This window comes from Aedes albopictus, chromosome 1, assembly GCF_035046485.1.
Source record: "Aedes albopictus strain Foshan chromosome 1, AalbF5, whole genome shotgun sequence".
Classification (NCBI taxonomy): domain Eukaryota; kingdom Metazoa; phylum Arthropoda; class Insecta; order Diptera; family Culicidae; genus Aedes; species Aedes albopictus.
This window is the reverse complement of record NC_085136.1, coordinates 247,776,365-247,798,304: the sequence shown is the minus strand read 5'-3', so window position 1 is coordinate 247,798,304 and position 21,940 is coordinate 247,776,365. Positions and strand designations below refer to the sequence as shown.

General features: G+C 46.5%; 1 protein-coding gene across 1 annotated transcript; it reads left to right on the top strand.

The window, feature by feature from the left end:
* Positions 1 to 2,338: 2,338 nt before the first annotated feature.
* On the top strand, positions 2,339 to 6,182 carry LOC115260221 (uncharacterized). The gene is made up of 2 exons (XM_062846577.1): positions 2,339 to 2,809; positions 2,870 to 6,182. Exon 2 carries the CDS (start codon positions 4,170 to 4,172, stop codon positions 6,168 to 6,170), a length of 2,001 nt encoding a protein of 666 aa, XP_062702561.1. The 5' UTR covers positions 2,339 to 2,809; positions 2,870 to 4,169; the 3' UTR covers positions 6,171 to 6,182.
* Positions 6,183 to 21,940: the final 15,758 nt, after the last annotated feature.

Genomic DNA, 21,940 nt, shown 5'->3' with positions numbered 1-21,940 from the left:
GAGTCCCTTCGAATCTCGCCGAGGGCAAGGTGATCGTCTTTCGTGCTTTCTGTTCAATATTGCTTTATTGGAGGGTGTGATAAGGAGAGCTGGGATAGACACGAATGGAACGATTTTCACGAAGTCCGTTCAGCTGCTTGGTATTGATATTATAGCTCAGTTTTCGCGTTCGGGACACACTCGTATGTAAACACGTGTAAACAGCTCTCGATAATTTCGCTGATAACAGCCAAAGTTTTCGCTTAAACCGCTTACAACATCGGTTTTACGAAAATATTAACTTCACTACGCTTGTGAGAAGTGAAGTCATCATCAAATTCGTCGGTTTAGTACCCAAAATCAATAAACTATTAGTGCCAATATCACTCGGTATCACGCTCGACTAAACAGCCATCCATTGTGTTATATACACACCCGTGGTAGTGTGTGGTGATAAACATCCCGAGTTAAGTGTGGTAACCAAAGTGGTGCTGAATCTGTTTATAGTGCGTTCAAACAAAATCGGATTGAAGTGTGAGAAGGGGTAGTAAGCTACGGTCTATGGCCGGTAGCTCCAGTGTCCCTCCGGGGGGCACATTTGAGCAGCAAGGCCGCAGTACTCTGCCCCAATGGATGCTAGGACCTGATGATTTAGGTCACTCTATGGTGTTGATACTGCGACGCAGATCCGAAAACGATGAATCATCACACAACAGAAACGTTCCTCTACCAGATCCCTTCATTGTTGGATCATCAATCCAACAAATCGTCGGTTTGAATGCAGCCAGAGCAATGAATGGGAAAAGCGACCCGTGCCGAGGAATGAGTGATCGAGGGGGTGAAATAGATGCTCGATCTTTAACGGAGCCTGTGGGGCACCTGGGCACCCCCCACAGTAAGCTGTCCCTTACCGCGTTAATGCAGAGCTCTGGCGTGGTGGACATTCTTTCTCGTGCGACTCGTGGGAATAAAATATGAGTAACAAACCAATACAGAAATCAAGTGTAGCAGGTAGTAGTGGTGGGATCAACCCCTTCGCAAGAAGCGGGTTGATGAGATCTCCGACAAGGAGAAGTGAGGAGATAGGCGCTGGGAGTTGCGTACGCAGCTCAAGCGTGGGTGCTCCAGTCCACTTCCCGGCAAGCCAGCCGGTGGAGGTTATGGACGGAGCGTGGTTGTTGAGGGCCGTCAACCGAGGATCCAAAGGACGGTCCGCAATAGAGGTGGCTGAGCAGCAGCTTGGCAAAATCATCGACTTTGCGTCCACTAAGTCGAATATAAGCAAGGACCTGAAAACGGCCTTGCTTCGACTTAGGGCGTCGATCGACAATGCCAAGCAGGAGCACGCGGCACTCGCGTTGCTGACTGCTGCAGCAGCGGAGCCTGCAAATGAGAAAGTGCCGAAGTTTACCCAAACGGAGGCCTTCTCCTTCGCAGGAAGTCCGAATAAGGCGGAAGCGACTGCTCGCGACAAACGGGGCAAGCAATCGCAGAAGCGGGCGAGGCAACCGTCAGGCGAGGAGCTGTCTGGCGGTGCCCGCAAGGCCAGGCGAATCATTACCCCGAAAGTCGGTAATAATGCCGGAAGGTCGGACCCCAGCCAGGGTTCCCGGAAAGCTGGGAAGGGTGGGCCTGAAAAGGCTGGCCCGTCCCGGAACGATGGGAACAAGGGGTTGCGACCGCTAGTGGGCCCTCAACAGCCACAGAGTAGGGCGATCCAAGGGGTGGACCCCCCTTGGACGAAGGTAGAGCGGAAGAGGAAGAAGAAGGCGAATCCGCAGGTAGTAGCGCAGGACGCCAAGCCAAGGCGTAGGAGGGCAGGTGCCAAGCGCGAGAAAGGCGACGCTATCGTCATCAAGACGGAACAGTCCAAGTACTCGGACGTCTTGAAGATGATGCGAAGCGACGCCAAGCTTGAGGGTCTTGGAGCCGACGTACGCAGTATTAGACGTACTCGTACGGGCGAGATGATCCTGGAGCTGAAGCGCCAGAAGGAGCACAAGGGCGCCGCCTATAAGAGGCTGGCAGAAGAGGTCCTTGGTGAGGGTGTGCAGGTGAGGGCTCTGACACATGAGGCGACTCTGAAGGTCAAAGACATCGATGAGATCACCGAAGTGGAAGAGCTCGTCACGGCACTGCGGCAACAGTGCGATGTGCAGGTGGCCGCCGCAGCCGTTAAGCTACGGAAAGGGCCAGCAGGGACACAGATAGCCTTGGTTCAGCTACCTGTGGCGGACGTCAAAAAGTCCGTTAAAGTAGGGAGCATAAAGGTGGGTTGGTGTGTATGTCACCTGACATTCCACGAGCCACCAGAGGTTTGCTTCAGGTGTCTGGAACCAGGACACAAGTCGTGGGACTTGTAACCGTTCAGTTACAATTATCCCAATATTATTTTTAATTTGTGCGTATTGTTGAGGAAACTATAGTGTTTGTTTGTTAAGTGTTTGGAATAAATAGAATTGGTTAGAGTTAGACTAAAATTGTAAACTGTATTAGGTAGTAGAAATATGTTGTAAGCTAAATGTTAAATGTAATTTGAATAAACTATGGCAAAAATGGGTGGCGGGCGAAAATCAACTGTGGCAGTAAAAGTAGGCAAACCGGTAGCATAATGGGTGGTGCTGCTACCAAGGATAGGAAACATGGAGTAACGATTAAGGAACAATGTGAAGGCATGGACTGGAGGGCATTTTAAGACTTGAGCTGATCGCCATGATCACTTTCAATTCGGCGTTCGTGTGAGACACAAGTGAGTTTTATTTAAAAGTGGCTTTTTGTAAGAAGTTCAGTGAACGAGTATAGTGCTTGAGTCCAGCCTAAGTTCATTCAGGTATGCCACATTAAATGGTCTCTGTGATACCAGTGCCTTTATTCCGGATCATTCCAACAGGACCTTTTGAACTACCATTTTGGTACTGTCACGGAATCGCCCCTCACAGTCCACACGATTCGGCCTAGATCGGTTCACCGGTCTACGCCTAACAGTAAAAGACCAGGCTCTCTGGTCACACTCACCGACCGTGAGAGAGCTCCTCGGGCTAACAGCCCTTATCACCAAAGAGGACCCTTCTCGGCGTGGCCAATACGGTCTCGTCCGTGGCCCGTCGATCGTGCCAAAGAAGGAAGACGCCGTAGCCAAGTCTAGGACACGAAAGTGGCCTAAAATCCGTGGATTCGTCATTCCACTAAGCTAGCCCAACTCCAAGATCCGCCATTCCGAAACCTACCGGACCATAAGGACCGACACCGTCATCCGCCATTGCCGTCAGCAGCCGTCAGCGAGCGCTCGCCAGCACACCGGTACGTACCCAACGATTTTCATCAACCACAACCCGCCATAGCCCAAATAAACCAATTAGAACCAACATAGTAACTTTCAATAAATTTGCCTTTATATCTCCATACACACACACACTCTGTCATAGTCCAAAGAAATACCATAGTTTCTGCACCCGTTGTTCCGCGTAGCCCCTCCGAATTACCCAGTAGCATGCCGACCCTGTAGACCCAGCTCTAGGGGTCTCATGCTACTGAGCTAGTTATCCGGGAGTCTTGGTTTAGCCACTGGGTCGATTGAGCAGTTTGTAAGCCTCAGTTAGTCTCAATTGGCGACCAACGTTAAAGTCGTGAACGGTAATCGGAGGATCGATTAGTATTTAAAAAAAAATCTTGAGATTTTTTTTAACTGGGCGACAGGTGAGTGTACAATCAATTACCTAGTTGATTGTACAGTCCGACACTTGAAAACCGCTAATCATAGTGCGTGAGTTGGTGGATTGAAGCGTGAAGACATTGGTCACATTCGGTTTCGGAAAAGTGCAGAAAAGAAGTAAAAGAGGCACGAGAGCAGTAAAAATTTGATTGATTTCGGAGACTAAGACAAATTTTGGAATTGACACTGGGGGCTAATCTAAAAGGACTTACACTAATACAATTACACTTTAACACCAAAGGTCCTGAATGAACTAAATTTCACAGTACAAGACAACACGAAAGATAGCACGCTTTATTGAATTATTTTTGAATTTCTTCTTCATCGTTTCTTATTTTCTAGCTTAAGTTTTGAATTTTATTGATTTTTCTTATGAATTTGAATTTATTATCTAGTTTCTAAGTGTATATATTTTGAATTTTGAATTTTATTGAAGTTTTCTTGAATTGCTGTACATAATCTGTTTGCTTTAATCACGATGGACTCTAAATACGCCAACCAATACCGTTCGATGAACGTGAACCATCTGCTTGATGACGAGCTGGAATACGAACTTGTACTTCGCAAAGTAGAATATTCTAGTGGTGAATCTAGGGATATAAAACGTAGAAAATTACGAGGTGCAATGAAGGAGGAAAAAGATTCAAACAGATTCGTGTCGCGGAGTGTAATAGTTGAGGCTCGTGAATCGGAATCGCGTCAAGTCGAGGAGAAAATAGCAATGATTAGAGATTCCCTAGAAAACAGGAAGGCTAAGAAAGCAGAATTTCCACAGTTTGAAACGCGCCTGGTTCACTTGTACTTTCGGTTGCAACGGTTGAGGAAAGTGTTCAACACCGCCGGCTTAGAACAAATAGTTCTCGGGCTGTTGAACGAGTATTTTCCGCGGAGTAGTAGTAGCAAGGACCCAGAGGTTGTAGGAGAACCATCTGCAAGGAACTTACCAAAACAGAGTTCTCAAGGGCCTAATAGAGATGAAAGCGAAGAAGAAGAAGAAGATTCAAACCCGCGAACTGAGGAAGAAAGAGAGGTAAGCGATGACGAGGTTTTCTCGGAAGATCTTGAGTTTACCATGCGAAATGTGAGAAGTAGAAGGTCCAGCACACCCAAGAGCCGCGAAAACCAGGTCGTCAATGCTGATGAACTGGTGGAGCGGATCATGCAGCGGGTGGACCAATTGATTACAACCAAATTAAGGGCGCTTAATTTAGGAGCTAGAACAGAACCATCTCGAGCTCATGAGAATGAGAAGAAACGGTCAAGCAGGCAGTTAGGGAAGAAGGATATGTCGCTACCATTGAAGGCTGAAAAGAAAAGGCAACTGAACATGACAGGTGAACAGAGAGGCGCGAAGATAGTGGTCAAGAAAAGGAACGAAGAAGCCAACTCAGATTCGTCTGACGTTTTAAGCGAAAAAGAAGCAGGAACCGATCAAGACTCAGAGATAGTAGATACAGATACAGATAGGGAGGAAGTTGAGCGCAACCAGAGATTGAAGCGAAGGCCTAGGCCAGTCTGTGACTGGAAGTTGAAATACGACGGAAGGGACGACGGAAGAGGGTTGAACAAGTTCATATCAGAAGTGGAGTTCATGGCTGAGGCGGAGAACATTAGTAAGCGGACACTATTCAGCGAGGCGATCCACTTGTTTTCCGGCGATGCGAGGTCCTGGTACATAGAAGGAAGGAGGAATCGCGAGTTTCGAAATTGGACCGAGTTGGTTGCTGAGTTGAAGCTGGAATATCAACCGCCAGACATGGACTACCACTATGAACAGCAAGCAGCGGCTAGGAGACAGAAAAGAGGAGAGAAGTTTCAAGACTACTACAACGCCATCAAGGAGATTTTTGAGCAGATGGCCGTCCCGCCGACGGAACATAGGAAGTTTGATATCATTTTCCGGAATCTCCGTTCGGACTATAAAAACTCCTTGTTAGTCAAAGGGGTCCGAACGTTGAGGATGTTGAAAGTGTGGAGGCGTAAGCTGGACTCTGCAAACTGGTTTTTGTACCGCAAATCAGAAGGTGATCAGGGTACCAGATCGTCGCAGATCCACGAGATCAGCAGGAGTCCAGTACAACGTAGACAGCAGCCACCGCGAAATGACTGGAAGGATACGGGGTTTAAGGGTAGATCAGAGTGGCGAAATCAAACTGCTGGTGCGTATCAGGGTCCGAGGAACGATAACCGAGGTCCCAGAAAACCAATGCCGGAGCAACGTAAAACTGACCAACAAAAGTCGAACAAGAAACCGTCGGATGTGGACCCTGGGGAAGGTTGCAGCAAAGAGCTTCTGCAAAAGAGAGTAGATGCTTATCGGATTCCGGAGAGGACGGTTTGCTTCAACTGCCGGGGTAACTATCATCATTCTAGCGCCTGCTTGAAGCCCAAGGAAATTTTCTGTTCCACCTGTGGATTTCAAGGTTTCAGGAAACCGGATTGTCCGTTTTGTGCAAAAAACGAGAAGCAGTCGATGTGAGGGGTCGTCGATGCTGTTATAAAAAACCTCTAACTAGGTTCGTTTCTTCTACTCAGGAGGTCGGAGAGCTCATAGTGCAAGTTGACGGGGACAATCGGCCTTTTGCTAAAGTAGATGTCATGGGGATTCAGGTAATTGGATTATTGGATTGCGGAGCACAGATGACGGTTTTGGGGTTTGGGTGCATGAAGCTGCTGAGAGATTTGAAGCTGAAGCTGCAGCCAACCGGGTTAAAACTGGTCACTGCTGGAGGATCGCCAATGGAAGTTACCGGATTCGTGAATTTGCCTATGACGTTTAATGGCAAAACTAAGATTGTTACAGCCGTCGTTGCACCATCGCTCAATCGTCGTCTCATACTGGGAATGAATTTTTGGAAACTTTTTAACATAGAACCCACGCTAAACCAGGACCAGTGTTTGATTGAGGAGATAGAAGCTGAACCGGAGGAAGAGCAACGCTTGACTGCTGATGAAGAGCGGCTGTTAGGAGAGGTTAAACAGGAGTTTAAGGTCTTCGATGAAGGTACAGAGTTGGAAGTTACGCCTTTGATAACACATAAGATTGAATTTGAAGAACAGTTTAAGAATGCAGGACCAATTCGGCTGAATCCGTATCCATGGTCCCCGGAAATCCAGAAAAGCGTCAATGAGGAGCTGGATAAATGGATTGCTTCGGGCGTTGTGGAACGTTCCAACAGCGACTGGGCCTTGTTGATTGTTCCAGTAACTAAGAAAGGTGAGTCGAATGCTGAAGGACGTGTTAAAGTGAGGATGTGTTTAGATGCACGCAAACTGAATGAAAGGACCCGGAGGGATGCTTATCCTCTGCCACACCAGGACCGCATTTTAGGCAGATTGGGAGCGTCAAGATATTTGTCGACGATAGATTTATCCAAGGCATTCTGGCAAATCCCGTTAGATGTTGAATCTCGGAAGTATACGGCATTTCGGATATTTGGAAGGGGACTGTTCCAATTTACCAGACTCCCATTTGGACTGGTCAATAGTCCGGCGACACTGTCGCGCTTGATGGATCAGGTGCTGGGGTATGGTGAGCTGGAACCAAACGTGTTTGTTTACCTTGACGACATCGTCATTGTAAGCAACACGTTTGAGGAACATCTCCGGAGCTTGAAGGAAGTAGCTAGAAGGCTTAGGGCTGCCAATCTCTCGATTAACATGGAAAAATCGAAGTTTTGTGTGTCAGAACTTCCATATTTGGGATTCGTGCTGTCAAAACAGGGGATTCGACCGAATCCTGATAAAATCGAGGCGATAGTCAACTTTGAGAGGCCCACATCGGTGAGATCGCTGAGGCGTTTCTTAGGCATGGTGAATTATTACCGGCGTTTTATTTCAGAATTTAGCGAAATAACAGCCCCTCTCACTAATTTGCTGAGAGGAAAGCCAAAAATTGTTCAATGGAATGACGAAGCTGAAAATGCTTTCGTCATTCTTAAAGAAAAGCTAATCACGGCGCCAATACTAGCTTGTCCAGACTTCGGAAGACCATTTACGATCCAGACCGATGCCAGCGATACCGCAATAGCCGGAATTCTCACACAGGAGGTGGAGGGGAAGGAGCATGTGGTTGCTTACTTTTCTCGTAAGCTAACTTCATCGCAACGTTCCTGGAAAGCTGCGGAAAAGGAAGGAGTGGCCGCTTTGGAATCCATAGAGAAGTTTAGACCTTACGTGGAGGGAGCACGGTTCACGTTGATTACGGATTCATCTGCTCTCTCATTTATAATGAACTCGAAGTGGAAACCGTCATCCAAGCTCAGCCGCTGGAGCATGTTGCTTCAGCAATACGACATGCTGGTGAAACACCGGAAAGGGTCCGAAAACGTGGTTCCGGATGCACTTTCCCGTGCAGTTGAAGCGATTGACCTGAGCAAAGATGACTGGTACTCTTCAGTTTACAAGAAGGTGTTGGAACGTCCAGACGATTTCTCCGATTTCAAAATAGAACAGGATAAGCTGTATAAATTGGTTTCGTCGCCCACGGATGCAATGGACTACCGTTTCGAGTGGAAGCTGTGCTTGCCCGATAATTTGCGCCAGGATATTTTAGAACAAGAGCATGATAAAACATTGCACCCGGGTTACGAAAAGACGATTCATCGATTGAAAATGCGGTATTATTGGCCAAAAATGGCTCTTCAAACTAAGAAATATGTCCAGGCATGTAGCGTATGCAGACAATGTAAACCCTCGACTGTGTCAACAGCACCTGCCATGGGGAATCAGAGGCTAACCAACAAACCTTTTCAAATTTTAGCACTTGATTTTATTCAAAATCTTCCTAGGAGTCGTAGCGGGAAAAGCCATTTGCTAGTATTGATGGACTTGTTTTCCAAATGGACCTTGCTAGTACCCGTGAGGAAAATTGAGAGCAAACAAGTGTGCCAAATCGTGGAGGATTGCTGGTTCAGACGCTTTGGTACTCCGGAGATCGTTATCTCGGATAATGCCACTACATTCGTAGGTAAAGAGTTTCAGGCACTACTGTCTCGTCGAGGAATCCAACATTGGCCGAATTCACGCCACCATAGCCAGGCGAATCCGGTCGAAAGGACTAATAGGACGATCAACGCCTGTCTACGGACCTACATGGAGAAAGATCAACGGTTGTGGGACACAAAAATCGCGGAAGTAGAAGAGCTGGTAAACACAACCATCCACGCCTCAACTGGTCTCTCTCCCTATCGAATTCTCTATGGTCACGAGAAGATCACCAAGGGCGATGAGCATAGGTTGGAGAGGGAAGATAAAGAGATCTCAGTTGAGGAACGAGATGATGTACGCCGAAAATTAAATGAGAAAGTCTTCAAAATCGTTGAAGAAAATTTGAAGAAAAGTCACGAGAAAAGCCGGAAAACGTACAATTTGAGGCATAGGAAGTTTTGTCCGACTTACCAGGTTGGACAGAAGGTTTATAAGCGGAACTTTAAACCATCATCCGCCGCTGAACGATACAACGCGAAATACGGGCTTGTATACACCCCATGTGTGGTCGTCGCCAAGCGCGGGTCCAGTTCTTACGAGGTCGCTGACGATTCCGGAAAGGTCCTCGGGGTATTCTCCGCTGCGGATCTTCGTCCAGGGGAGGATGTTAGGACCTAAAATAATAATAACTCCAATTAAACTGTTCGATAAAGATTGAGCATAGTGTTTACGAATCCAGTATGTTGCGCTCTCTTCATCGAACGGTTGTAAACAACAGAGGTCATCGACCGACCAAGTTCGCTGAACTCGTCATGGGGTTGAACGTTAGCTCTTCTGCATCACCGTGCTCTCGCTAATACCGTCGTGATGTCGTGAGAGATAGTAGAGGAACTCATGAGAGTGTTGGTCCGTCGTGAGAGATCACTCTAAGAACCCCAAAGAATTGAGTCGCCTCTGCAGGCTCAACAATCGATGGGTTCGCTCAATCTCTGCAGATGTAGAAAATCAAATGCAATAAAATTAGATCAAAAGTATAATAATGACGTCATAGAAGAGTTAGTAATTAGGGATAGATGAAGAAGGAAGAAAAATTGTTCTTTAGAATAGGCGCCATTCCAAAGAACCGTGCTAGCACGTAAAGATGGAGAATGCTTTCCTGAAAAGGAGAGATAATAGTTAGAGATATTGTTTTGCATGTTGTATATAGTTGTTTTCCGTATTCGTAGTTTTTGTAGTATTTGGTACGATTTAATTTGTCACTGCAATTAAAACGCGATCGCGAGCAAGAGAACTGAGCACGTACCTTAACAATAGGCAATGCTACCACACGGTTGCAAATAGCGTGAAGAAATTTGGGCTCGTTCCCAGTATTGTTCCGCCATGATCAGGACGGCCGCCTGATCGAATCATGCTGGGAATCATCCTCATAAATTTTACCACCTCATAGACCAATTTTAATTCGTTGTATGTCCGATTCACCATTATTTTAATTTGTTTTTGCGTCATTGATTTTTAAATAGTTTGTAGTTTAGATGGCAATTAATTTTTTTGTTGAAATACTGTCCTATTCGTGTTAGTTCGTACAGCGTGTTCAGTCAACTAATCAACCTTCTCTATTTCATTACCTACAGTTGGTAGGTCGGGATGAAATTGAGTAATGGATGAACTAGAAAGATCGTTTAACCATAAAGTGTTCGTGCTTATCTACATGCATACCAACAGGATAATTTCACACGTGCGTAATTATGGCAAATTCTTTAGGGGAATTTGACCTTTAGTTGCCAGCCGATTTTAAAATGTTGTGTTATGTCCAAGTAAATTTTAATCAATTTTATACTGCTTCGCGATTCGAAAAAAAAAACAAAAAAAAATAGTGACATTTGTCTTCGTGTTTCAGTTTACTAGTTAATGTATTATGTAGGTAAAAATAAATAAATAATTGAAGTACTTCAATTATTTACCGTGGCGGGAGGATAGTGTAACCGTTCAGTTACAATTATCCCAATATTATTTTTAATTTGTGCGTATTGTTGAGGAAACTATAGTGTTTGTTTGTTAAGTGTTTGTAATAAATAGAATTGGTTAGAGTTAGACTAAAATTGTAAACTGTATTAGGTAGTAGAAATATGTTGTAAGCTAAATGTTAAATGTAATTTGAATAAACTATGGCAAAAATGGGTGGCGGGCGAAAATCAACTGTGGCAGTAAAAGTAGGCAAACCGGTAGCATAATGGGTGGTGCTGCTACCAAGGATAGGAAACATGGAGTAACGATTAAGGAACAATGTGAAGGCATGGACTGGAGGGCATTTTAAGACTTGAGCTGATCGCCATGATCACTTTCAATTCGGCGTTCGTGTGAGACACAAGTGAGTTTTATTTAAAAGTGGCTTTTTGTAAGAAGTTCAGTGAACGAGTATAGTGCTTGAGTCCAGCCTAAGTTCATTCAGGTATGCCACATTAAATGGTCTCTGTGATACCAGTGCCTTTATTCCGGATCATTCCAACAGGACCTTTTGAACTACCATTTTGGTACTGTCACGGAATCGCCCCTCACAGTCCACACGATTCGGCCTAGATCGGTTCACCGGTCTACGCCTAACAGTAAAAGACCAGGCTCTCTGGTCACACTCACCGACCGTGAGAGAGCTCCTCGGGCTAACAGCCCTTATCACCAAAGAGGACCCTTCTCGGCGTGGCCAATACGGTCTCGTCCGTGGCCCGTCGATCGTGCCAAAGAAGGAAGACGCCGTAGCCAAGTCTAGGACACGAAAGTGGCCTAAAATCCGTGGATTCGTCATTCCACTAAGCTAGCCCAACTCCAAGATCCGCCATTCCGAAACCTACCGGACCATAAGGACCGACACCGTCATCCGCCATTGCCGTCAGCAGCCGTCAGCGAGCGCTCGCCAGCACACCGGTACGTACCCAACGATTTTCATCAACCACAACCCGCCATAGCCCAAATAAACCAATTAGAACCAACATAGTAACTTTCAATAAATTTGCCTTTATATCTCCATACACACACACACTCTGTCATAGTCCAAAGAAATACCATAGTTTCTGCACCCGTTGTTCCGCGTAGCCCCTCCGAATTACCCAGTAGCATGCCGACCCTGTAGACCCAGCTCTAGGGGTCTCATGCTACTGAGCTAGTTATCCGGGAGTCTTGGTTTAGCCACTGGGTCGATTGAGCAGTTTGTAAGCCTCAGTTAGTCTCAGACTGCAAAGGCCCCGACAGGCGCAAACTGTGCAGGCGATGCGGCGCTGAAGGTCATAAGGCCCAAAGCTGCACGAGTCCGCCCATCTGCATGATCTGTACCGGGAAATCCTCGAACAACAGACATCCGATGGGCGGTCCAAGGTGCCCGGCCTTCAAGAAAGCCGCAGTGAACAACAAATCACAGTGCAGGTAACGCAGCTGAACCTGAACCACTGTGATGCGGCTCAGCAACTGCTTTGTCAGGCAGTTTCTGAGTGGGAGACGGATATCGCCATCATATCGGACCCATACCGAGTACCCGCCGGCAACGGCAACTGGGTCGCGGATGGGACCAGAAAAATGGCGGCGATATGGACGACGGGTAAATACCCCGTTCAGGAGTTGGTGTCTACTACCTATGAGGGCTTCGTGGTCGCCAAAGTAAACGGGGTCTTCTTCTGTAGCTGTTATGCGCCTCCGCGGTGGCCGATCGAGCAGTTCACGCAAATGCTGGACCGCTTAACGACCGTGCTAACAGGGCGAAGGCCGGTGGTAATAGCGGGCGACTTTAATGCCTGGGCTGTGGAATGGGGAAGCCGTTTCACGAACCAGCGGGGTCAGATCCTGCTAGAAACACTGGCCATCTTAGATGTCGACTTGGCTAATGTCGGTACCAAGAGTACCTTTAGTCGAAACGGAGCGGAGTCAATTATTGACGTGACCTTTTGTAGTCCTGGCCTAACAAGTAGTTCGAACTGGAGAGTAGATGATGGCTACACTCACAGCGACCACCTGGCGGTTCGCTACAGTATCGACTACAATAACAGCAGACAGCGGATAGAAGAAGAGGCGGCTAGGCCAAGGCCAAGCCCTCGCAGGTGGAAGACATCATACTTCGACGAAGGGGTATTTAGGGAGGCGCTCCGCCGTGAGCGAAACTTGATCGACGATAAGCTTACCTTCGGTAGCCACGTCGATTATGCCTGTAAAAGAGCCTCCACAGCTATTGCGGCACTGTCCCGGATGATGTCCAATAGCTCTGCGGTGTACGCCAGTAAGCGCAAGCTTCTGGCTAGTGTTGCTACATCCATACTTAGGTATGGCGGCCCGGCGTGGGGCACCGCGCTAAGTACTAAATGCTACCGACGGAAGCTGGAAAGTACTTACAGGCTTATGTGCCTGAGGGTTGCGAGCGCGTACCGTACCGTGTCACACGACGCTCTCTGCGTCATTACTGGTATGGTGCCTATCAGCATTCTTATCAGTGAGCACATGGAGTGCTTCGAAATGCGCGGCACAAGAGGCATACGCAGGACTGTCAGGATGGCCTCTATGGTCAAATGGCAGCGCGCGTGGGACAGTTCCACCAAAGGAAGGTGGACCTATAGGTTGATACCGAGGGTAGATAGTTGGATTAATAGGCGCCATGGGGAAGTCACATTCCACCTGACACAGGTCCTTACAGGTCATGGTTGCTTCCGACAGTATCTACACCGTTTCGGGCATGCGGATTCTCCCGAATGCCCAGTGTGCAATGGTTTAGAGGAAACGGCGGAACACGTTTTGTTCGTGTGCCCGCGTTTTCGCACAATGCGTGACCGCATGCTTGCCACATGCGGGGAGGACACAACTCCGGACAACTTGGTCCAGAGGATGTGTAGGGATGAGTTTGGCTGGAACGCCGTTTCAACGGCTATTACCCACATCGTCTGGGAGCTACAGAGGAGGTGGCGCGTGGACTCGGAGAATGGCTAGTCCAGATGCAGTACAAGAGGTGGTCCAGGGGTTCGGAGTCGGCTTCGTAGGTCATACCGGTGCCCTGCGGTCGAGATCGACCCTTACAACGATTAAGTGGCCGCGGAGAGGAAGTCCCGGTAGCGGTGCTGTCGTGGCGTCGGTCTACTGGGTTGGATCCGAGCCCGCGGTTGGAAAGGGGTCCCCGGCAAGGGTCGGGGTAGGTGAGATCCTGCTGTCTGCAACCTACGGGTGCATCTGATAGGGCCTGAAGGGTAGTTATACCCTTCCTTTGCGGGCAGGTCAGATCGGGTTGCACGTGGGCATCAGTTCTTGATGTCCGCTCAGCAGTAGGGCGCGGGCGGGGTTGACCCTGCCCGCCTTCCGAGGACAAAGGGAGTGGCGAGGACCACTCGGGAAACTGGCTAAGCGCCAGCATGCTACCGTGATGGACTCTCCAAAGCGAGTCATCGATGTTCGTTGCTGCAGGCTACGCAGCTAACCTTGTGGGTGCGATGTGCACTAGCCCCTCTCTGAAGCAATACCTTCTTGGTGGTTCCGGAGAGACGTAGGGTTTGGCGACCATAGGAATGGTTTAGTGGGTACGAGGAGAGAGTAGTCCTGGATTTTACTTTTGTTGTAGAAGACGGCCTGTCAGACCTACACTACCCTAACCTTCTGTTAGGGTGTCTGTTGAGCAGATTATCCCCCTATGGTTTAGAAGGAAAAAAAAAAAAAAAAGAGCAATGAATGCCACCCGAGAAGGACGCGGTTCTCGCTATCTCCTGCGGACCAGCTCGTAGAGTATTGCCGAAAAACTCATGCAGATCACCGAACTGTCTGATGGTACTCGAGTTGAAATTGTCATGCATCCCACCATTAACATTGTGCAAGGTACAGTCTACGAACCTGACTCCATTGACGTCGAAGAAACACGGATCGAACAAGAATTAAAATCACAGGGAGTAGTCGCAGTGCGCCGAATCAAGAAACGGGTCAATGGTAGACTCCAAAATACCCCTCTGCTAGTACTATCGATCAGTGGCACCGTATTGCCAGAATCCATTTACTTCGGCATGATTCGCATCGAAGTCCGCAAATATTACCGTTCACCGATGATGTGTTATAATTGCGGGTTCTACGGTCATTCACGGAAATTCTGCAGACAAACCGGAATGTGTCTACACTGCTCTACAACGCACCACGTCCCCGAAGGAGAAAAATGTCACAATGAGCCAAAGTGTCTACACTGTGAAGGAAGCCATCCAGTATCTTCGCGTGACTGTCCCAGATATAAGAGAGAATACAAAATACAGCGGTTGAAAGTAGATCTTGGTATCTCTAACGCAGAGGCAAGACGCTTCTATGGTGAATAATCCCGAAACGACACATTCAGACAAGTGGTTCAGAACGAAGTCCAACAGGAATTGGCTAAGAAAGACCAGATCATAGCATCTCTACAGAAACAAGTCGCCACTCTAGCCAAAGAAATAGAACCACAGAACCACACCAATCATACAGCCTTCCGCATCAAAACCCAAGCCGACCACGAAAACCGTAGCTACAACCTCGTCACAACCCACACCGAACCTATTCAACCGTCCATCTCGCAAGGACAAGACTACATCGTCACCATCGGGCAAGCGAACCGGTGGACGAAGCAGTGTTAGATCGGACTACGATGTTATAACGCAAAGCAGAAGTGCAAAACGGCAGCTAGAAGTGTCTCCCACTGATGTAGGCAAAGATGTGGGTAAAAGAAGTCTCGTGCCCCGCGGAACGACAAGCACTTCTATAGAAGTAGACGAATGATGGATAAGCAACTGCACAAGAAGTACTCGAAAGCCATCGATACCATCGACCCCGCTATGACCATGGACACGACAACGGACAATCACACTGCAACCCACCTATTTGAACACTGCTCTACCCACCTGGATTACGATTCAGAACAACGAATATCTGCAACGCTAGCCAACAGTAAAACACATCGGAAACGGTTTGAAGGCGACGAAAGTGTAGTACTCCCTTCACTTCCGGAAGAGGAAGCGCGACTAGACGGTGCGGATATCCAGGACGCCTTTCTTCCACCTGTAGATCACCAAACCTCTAGTCCGGCCGTAAGAGATACGACACTCCTGTCACTACCAGAATTAGCGAAAACTGACTGCAATTTCTACGATGCTTTTCGAAACCTCTTCGAACAGCCATCCACGAGCAGGAACTACGTCTTCAGGAACTCTGATTCGCCAAGTACGAGGCTTTCCACGTCGACCCTGACCAGGGATGTTCCGGATCAGTCCGACGAGCCTCTGGTGGCAGTCGGCGTGGACCAACCAACTCACTGGGCAAGTATCAACTCTCCATTATTTCCTAGTGATCAGTCATATCCCATCGGTTATCCCAACATTCCAGCGTCATCGAATGATGAAACACATTGCAATCGAACAACCTCAAGCATCGACGGAGACAGCAACACTTCAAGGCAGGAACAACGAGGAAACCTGCTACTCTTCCAATGGAACATCCGCGGATTTTGGAGCAATTACAACGAGCTTAATCACCTAGTGCACGAAACGCCACCAATAGCCTTGGGGCTGCAAGAAATGATGACGAAGAACACCAATAAGGCCCTTCGAGGACAATATAATTGGATTTTTTCCGACAGGCACTACTCGCAAGGCGCCGGCGCTGCCGGCCTGGGAATTTTGTCTGAGGTACCCCACAAGTTCATAACAATCCATTCCGCAATTCCTGTTTGCATTGCACGCCTGTATAGCCCATACAACATCACAGTAGTATCCATATACGTTCCACCAAATAGCCTCGACTCTCACATAATAGACACCCTAAACACCATTTTATCGACCACAGAACCCTTGGGGAGTCCAAAATCATCAAAAAGAGGTCAACAGTTACTAAGTTGGTTCGTTGAAAATGACCTTTTAGTTCTGAACAATGGAGAACCGACCTTCATAAGCTCTCGTCATGGAAGCACTTCCTGCATCGACCTGACGGTCGCCTCCAATAGTCTTGCTAGTCGACTATATTGGTCTATCGGAAATGACACAAACGGTAGTGATCATTTTCCGATCCAAGTCTACACACAAGGAAGACCCACAGAAATACGACAACGAAAGAGATGGTTGTATAAAAACGCTGACTGGACCCATTTCGAAAATAATATATTAGAATTCGTACAACCAGGTTCAGATATTTCGATTGACCAGCTTAGTGACATTATCGTAAAATCGGCCGAAACGTCAATCCCAATGACATCTGGCAAGCCATGTGGAAGGGCTGAAATCTGGTGGACTGACGAAGTTAAAGCAGCGATTAAAGCACGTCGAAAGGCCCTGCGAAAGTTGAAACGTTCCTCCACTATCGATCCCGAGCACGAATGTTTGAGGAAAGCATTCCAAATAGCTCAAGCTACCGCCAGGAAAACTGTCTCGCAAGCAAAGCAAGATACATGGGATATATTCTGCAACAGTTTCAATCCGCACACCCCGTCGCAAACACTTTGGAGCAACTTCAACAAGCTTAGTGGCAAAACAAAGCAGACAAATAAAGGAATTGTTATAGAAGGAAAGTATGAAAAAGATCCATCCGTCATCTGTGAACGCTTCGCTGAGTTTTTCCAGCAATCCTCAACAACTTCTACCAACTCTAGTAATGCCAGCAGCTATGAATGCAATATGTCACCGCCTGCAACGATCGTGGCCTCATTATTGGATAGAGACTGCACTATCAGTGAACTCCTGGGTGCCATCGATTCTGCAAAGGGTTACTCTACCGGGAACGACAACATCGGATATCCAATGATTCAGCACTTACCAATCGCTGGAAAATAACAGTCCAAAACACATCTCGAGTTCGTTTTGCTCGACATTCGTAAAGCCTACGACCAGGCTTGGCGCCCCCACATTTTGCAGCAATTTAAACGTGTGAACGCTGGTTATCGCATCGAGTCGTGCATCACTCAATTTTTGAACGATCGACGTTTTCGTGTCTGCTATGGCGGATCTCTTTCGTCCGAAAAATCCTTAGATAACGGTGTCCCTCAAAGATCGGTGCTAGCAGTTACGCTATTTCTGCTGGCGATGAACACGGTTTTTGACGTCATTCCAAAAAACATTCGAATTTTGGTATATGCCGACGACATAGTATTAGTTGCCTCGTCCAAGCAGCTATCTACAGTGCGCCAACATCTCTCAAAGGCAGTTCATGCAGTTAATGAATGGGCAAAAAACATTAAATTCTCTCTGTCGGCTTCCAAATCATGCCTCTTGCACCTTTGTCATAGAAAGGGGCACAGAGGATACAGATCGCTTCCTGCAATTGCCCTGGAAGGCGAAACCATCCCTGAAGTGAATGCTGCCCGATTTCTAGGAGTATGGATCAATCGCCGAGGTCAATTTTCTATGCACGCTGCCAAGACAAAAGAGACTCTGCAGAATCGAATGTACTTCATTAAAACTATATCATCGAAAGCCAGCAGGTCCTCATTATGGAAGATTGCCAATGCAGTATGTATGTCGAAGGAAACGAAATCACCACTCTTTTACAACCCATTTACAATCAGCTCTTAAGAATCTCGTCAGGTGCCCTCCCCTCCTCACCGACCCTTAGCTTGGCTGCCGAGGCAGGAGAGCTTCCTTTCAACCTACGGATTACTGAAATATTCATACGTAAATACTGCAGAATTGTCGAAAAATGTAACAAAGAATATACGCACTTTCGAAAAGCTGTGGACTTCGCACTAAACAACGCTGCAGGATTCAACCTACCAAGTATTGCCAAGCTTCAACGTGTTGGCCGTCGTCCTTGGAATCTCCCACGAATACAAACGGACTCCACGGTTAAAAATGCCTTTAAGAAAGGACAAAATACCAGACTCGCCAGAATCATCGTCGAAGATCACCTCAACTCAAGATACGCCGACCATACCAAGTTTTTCACGGACGGATCAAAAAGTGCTACAGAAGTCGGTATCGGAGTAATTGGATCTAATATTTGTATCGAAAGAAGCCTTCCACCCCAATGTAGCGTCTACACAGCGGAAGCCGCTGTGGAAGCCGCTGCACGTCAGGCTCCCAGAACACCTACTGTTATACTATCCGATTCTGAAAGCTGCATCACCGCCATCGAAAAAGGAGAATCAACCCACCCCTTCATACAGGCCTTCGAAAAAGCATCCGCTCAGAAATGTATTACAGTTTGCTGGATACCAGGTCACTCTGGTATCCCAGGAAACGAGCTGGCGGATAATGCCGCCGAACGTGGACGATCGTCCAGACTTCTATCACGATCTGTTCCTGCCGCCGATGTATCCCACTGGGTGAAAAAACTACTTTTCAGACATTTTCAGGAACAATGGTCTAACAATAGAACCACTTTCTTACAGCTAAGTAAACCAACGATTGGTAAATGGATAGACAGGGAAAATCGCCTCGAGCAAAAAATTTTAACCAGACTTCGTATAGGACATACTATAACAACTAAAAAACATCTGTATGATAAAAACAGTTCACGAAATTGTGACATCTGCAAATCAGAGTTAACAGTTGAACACATACTAATCAACTGTAGGAAGTTCGACTTACTTAGGGAAGAGTTAGCTTTAAGCAACAATATTGAAATACTATTAGGCCACAACAAAGACAATGAATCAGCTCTTATCAAGTTTATAAAAAAAGCTAACTTGTACGATAAAATTTAACAAAAGTTTGCAGTTAATAAAAAGAGGCGAATGAACCTAGGTTTAAAACCTCTATAATAAAAAAAAAAAAATATTATAGCTCGCTGGTATTGATATTCTTAAGGCGCTTTCGCCTAAAGAATTAAGGCAGGTGAATCGGATTAATCATTAATGTGGCGAAGAAAAAGTACACGATGGCTAAGGTCTCTAAGGTAGATTGAACGCGCCCGCCATCCCGAATTTCTATCGACAGTGATGAAATCGAGACGGTTGAAGAATTCTTGTAACTACTTGGGCTCACTGGTGACCGCCGAAAACGACACCAGCAGAGAAATTCAGATACTCATTGTGGTAGGAAATCGAGCTTACTCTGGACTCCACAGAACTCTTTACGATCGAACAAAGTTCGTCGCCGCACGAAGTTAACCGTCTACAAAACGCTGATTAGACCGGTAGTTCTCTATGGGCACAAAGCAGCGTAGTGCGTACAGAGGACCAACGCACCCTTGGCATTGTTGAACGGAAGGTGTTGCGTACCATCTACGGCGGAGTGCCGTTGGAAGACGGGACTTGGAGAAGTCGAATGAACCACGAACTAAATCAGCTGCTGAAAGAACCAACCATCGTCCACACCGTGAAAATCGAGAGGCTACGGAAGGCGGGTCACGTCCTCAGGATGTCGGATAGAAACCCGATTACAATGGTTCTTGAGAGTCATCCAGTCTCTAGTTTACCTAGTGGTTAAGGCTATGAATCCGGAGGCGACGGGTTCGATCCCCGTTCCGGTCGGGAATATTTTGTCGACTCCCTGAACGTAGTGTATAATTATGCTTGCCTATCATTATACAAATTAATGCAATGGCAGGCAAAGAAAGCCCTTCAATTAATAACTGTAGAAGTGCGCTAAAAACACTAGATGCTGTCCTAGACACCTACTTTTGTAAGGGAACAGCAAACTCACGTGTCATGCCTCGAGCAGGTGTGCTTGTCAATAGCGCAACGTCGTCTCTGAACTAATAGTTAGAGATATACGTGCTGTTACAATTGACGTAGCAGTTGGGAATCTCAAACAAACCCACTTTCCTGCTGTCGTCGTCTGTCACCCCAATCGTCCGTCAAGGTGCATCGATTGAACTTAATTCGATTCAATCAAAGCGTAATAAAAACAAATTCACCGGTGCGGTGTTTGTCTCACTCCCCACACTGACTAACTGACTGCCCGTCTCTTCGCCTCCCAATCTGGCTAGGGGATATCTCACTACGTAATGACAACCCTCTCAAACGCTCAATGAGAATGGGGCGAATGACTACTGGTGGAGGCGCTAGAAGAGCACCCGTCCCGTCTCAATACCTAGGTGCAGATGCAAGGCATCATCACCGCTGCGATGACTCTTTCAGCGGGGCGCTTTTGTTTTTGTTCTAGTCGTCCTAGCCAAGCTAGGTCCGTTTGTTCGTTCGCTTGTTCGGCCGGCGCACAGTGGGTAAGCTGAAAAACCAAGGTTGTTTTTCATCGAAAATCGATACAGTGCAACTCTAATGTTGGAACAACTTTTCGGTTTGTTGTTTATCGAAAATAAATATCATAACTCAAGAACGAAGCATCGTAGAAACAAAGTTTTTTTTTAGAATATGAATGCAAATTGTGTCAGAAATAAAAAAAATTAATTGGAAAAAGTTTTTCACAAAATTTTCCACAGTTGATAAAATTCGTAGAGAAAAGCCGGAAAAACTATGCCCGAACTTGAGGAAAATTTTCAAAAAAATATTTTTGAGAAGGTAATTTCAGAAGCTAAGATTGCTGAAATTTTTGGAATGCACTTTTTTTTTCGTTTTTGAGTTATGGCTAATTTTGTTGAAAAGAATCCAAATGTGCCATATAAGTCTTTTCTTTGAAAAATCATAACTCAAGAACGAAGCATCGCCGTAGAAGCAATGTTTTAATGAAAATGAAACAAAATTTTCTCAGGAATCTTAAAAAAAATATGAAGTGGTAAAAGTTTTTCACAAAATTTATCATTGTTGAGAAAATTTATAAAACTATGCTTGAACTCGCGGAAAATTTTCAAGGGTATATTTTTGAGAGTTAATTTAATAAGCTCTCTCTCTCTCTCTTCTTGGCGTAACGTCCTCATTGGGACAAAGCCTGCTTCTCAGCTTAGTGTTCTATGAGCACTTCCACAGTTATTAACTGAGAGCTTCCTCTGCCAATGACCATTTTGCATGCGTATATCGTGTGGCAGGCACGAAGATACTCTATGCCCAAGGAAGTCAAGGAAATTTCCTTTACGAAAAGATCCTGGACCGACCGGGAATCGAACCCGTCACCCTCAGCATGGTCATGCTGAATACCCGTGCGTTTACCGCCTCGGCTATATGGGCCTAATAAGCTCTGATCGCTGAAATTTTTAGAATGCATTTTTTTTTTCGTTCCTGAGTTATGGGCAATTTTGTATAAAATGCCAATATAATATAGGCTTACATGATCATTTTTCAAAAACATATTTTTGAAAATTTTCCGCGAGTTCGGGCAGTTTTGGCGAGTTCGTTTCCACCTTTTCTTCATGATTTTTGTCAGCGGTGGAAAATTTTGTGGCAAACTTTTCCAGATCAATTTTTTTTTGGATTTCTGAGAAAATTTGCTTACATTTTCTACAAAAGTCTGTTTCTACGATGCTTCGTTC

Excerpts from the sequence above, each read along its gene's own strand:
- LOC115260221 (XM_062846577.1), top strand. The coding sequence starts at position 4,170 with ATGGACTCTAAATACGCCAACCAATACCGTTCGATGAACGTGAACCAT.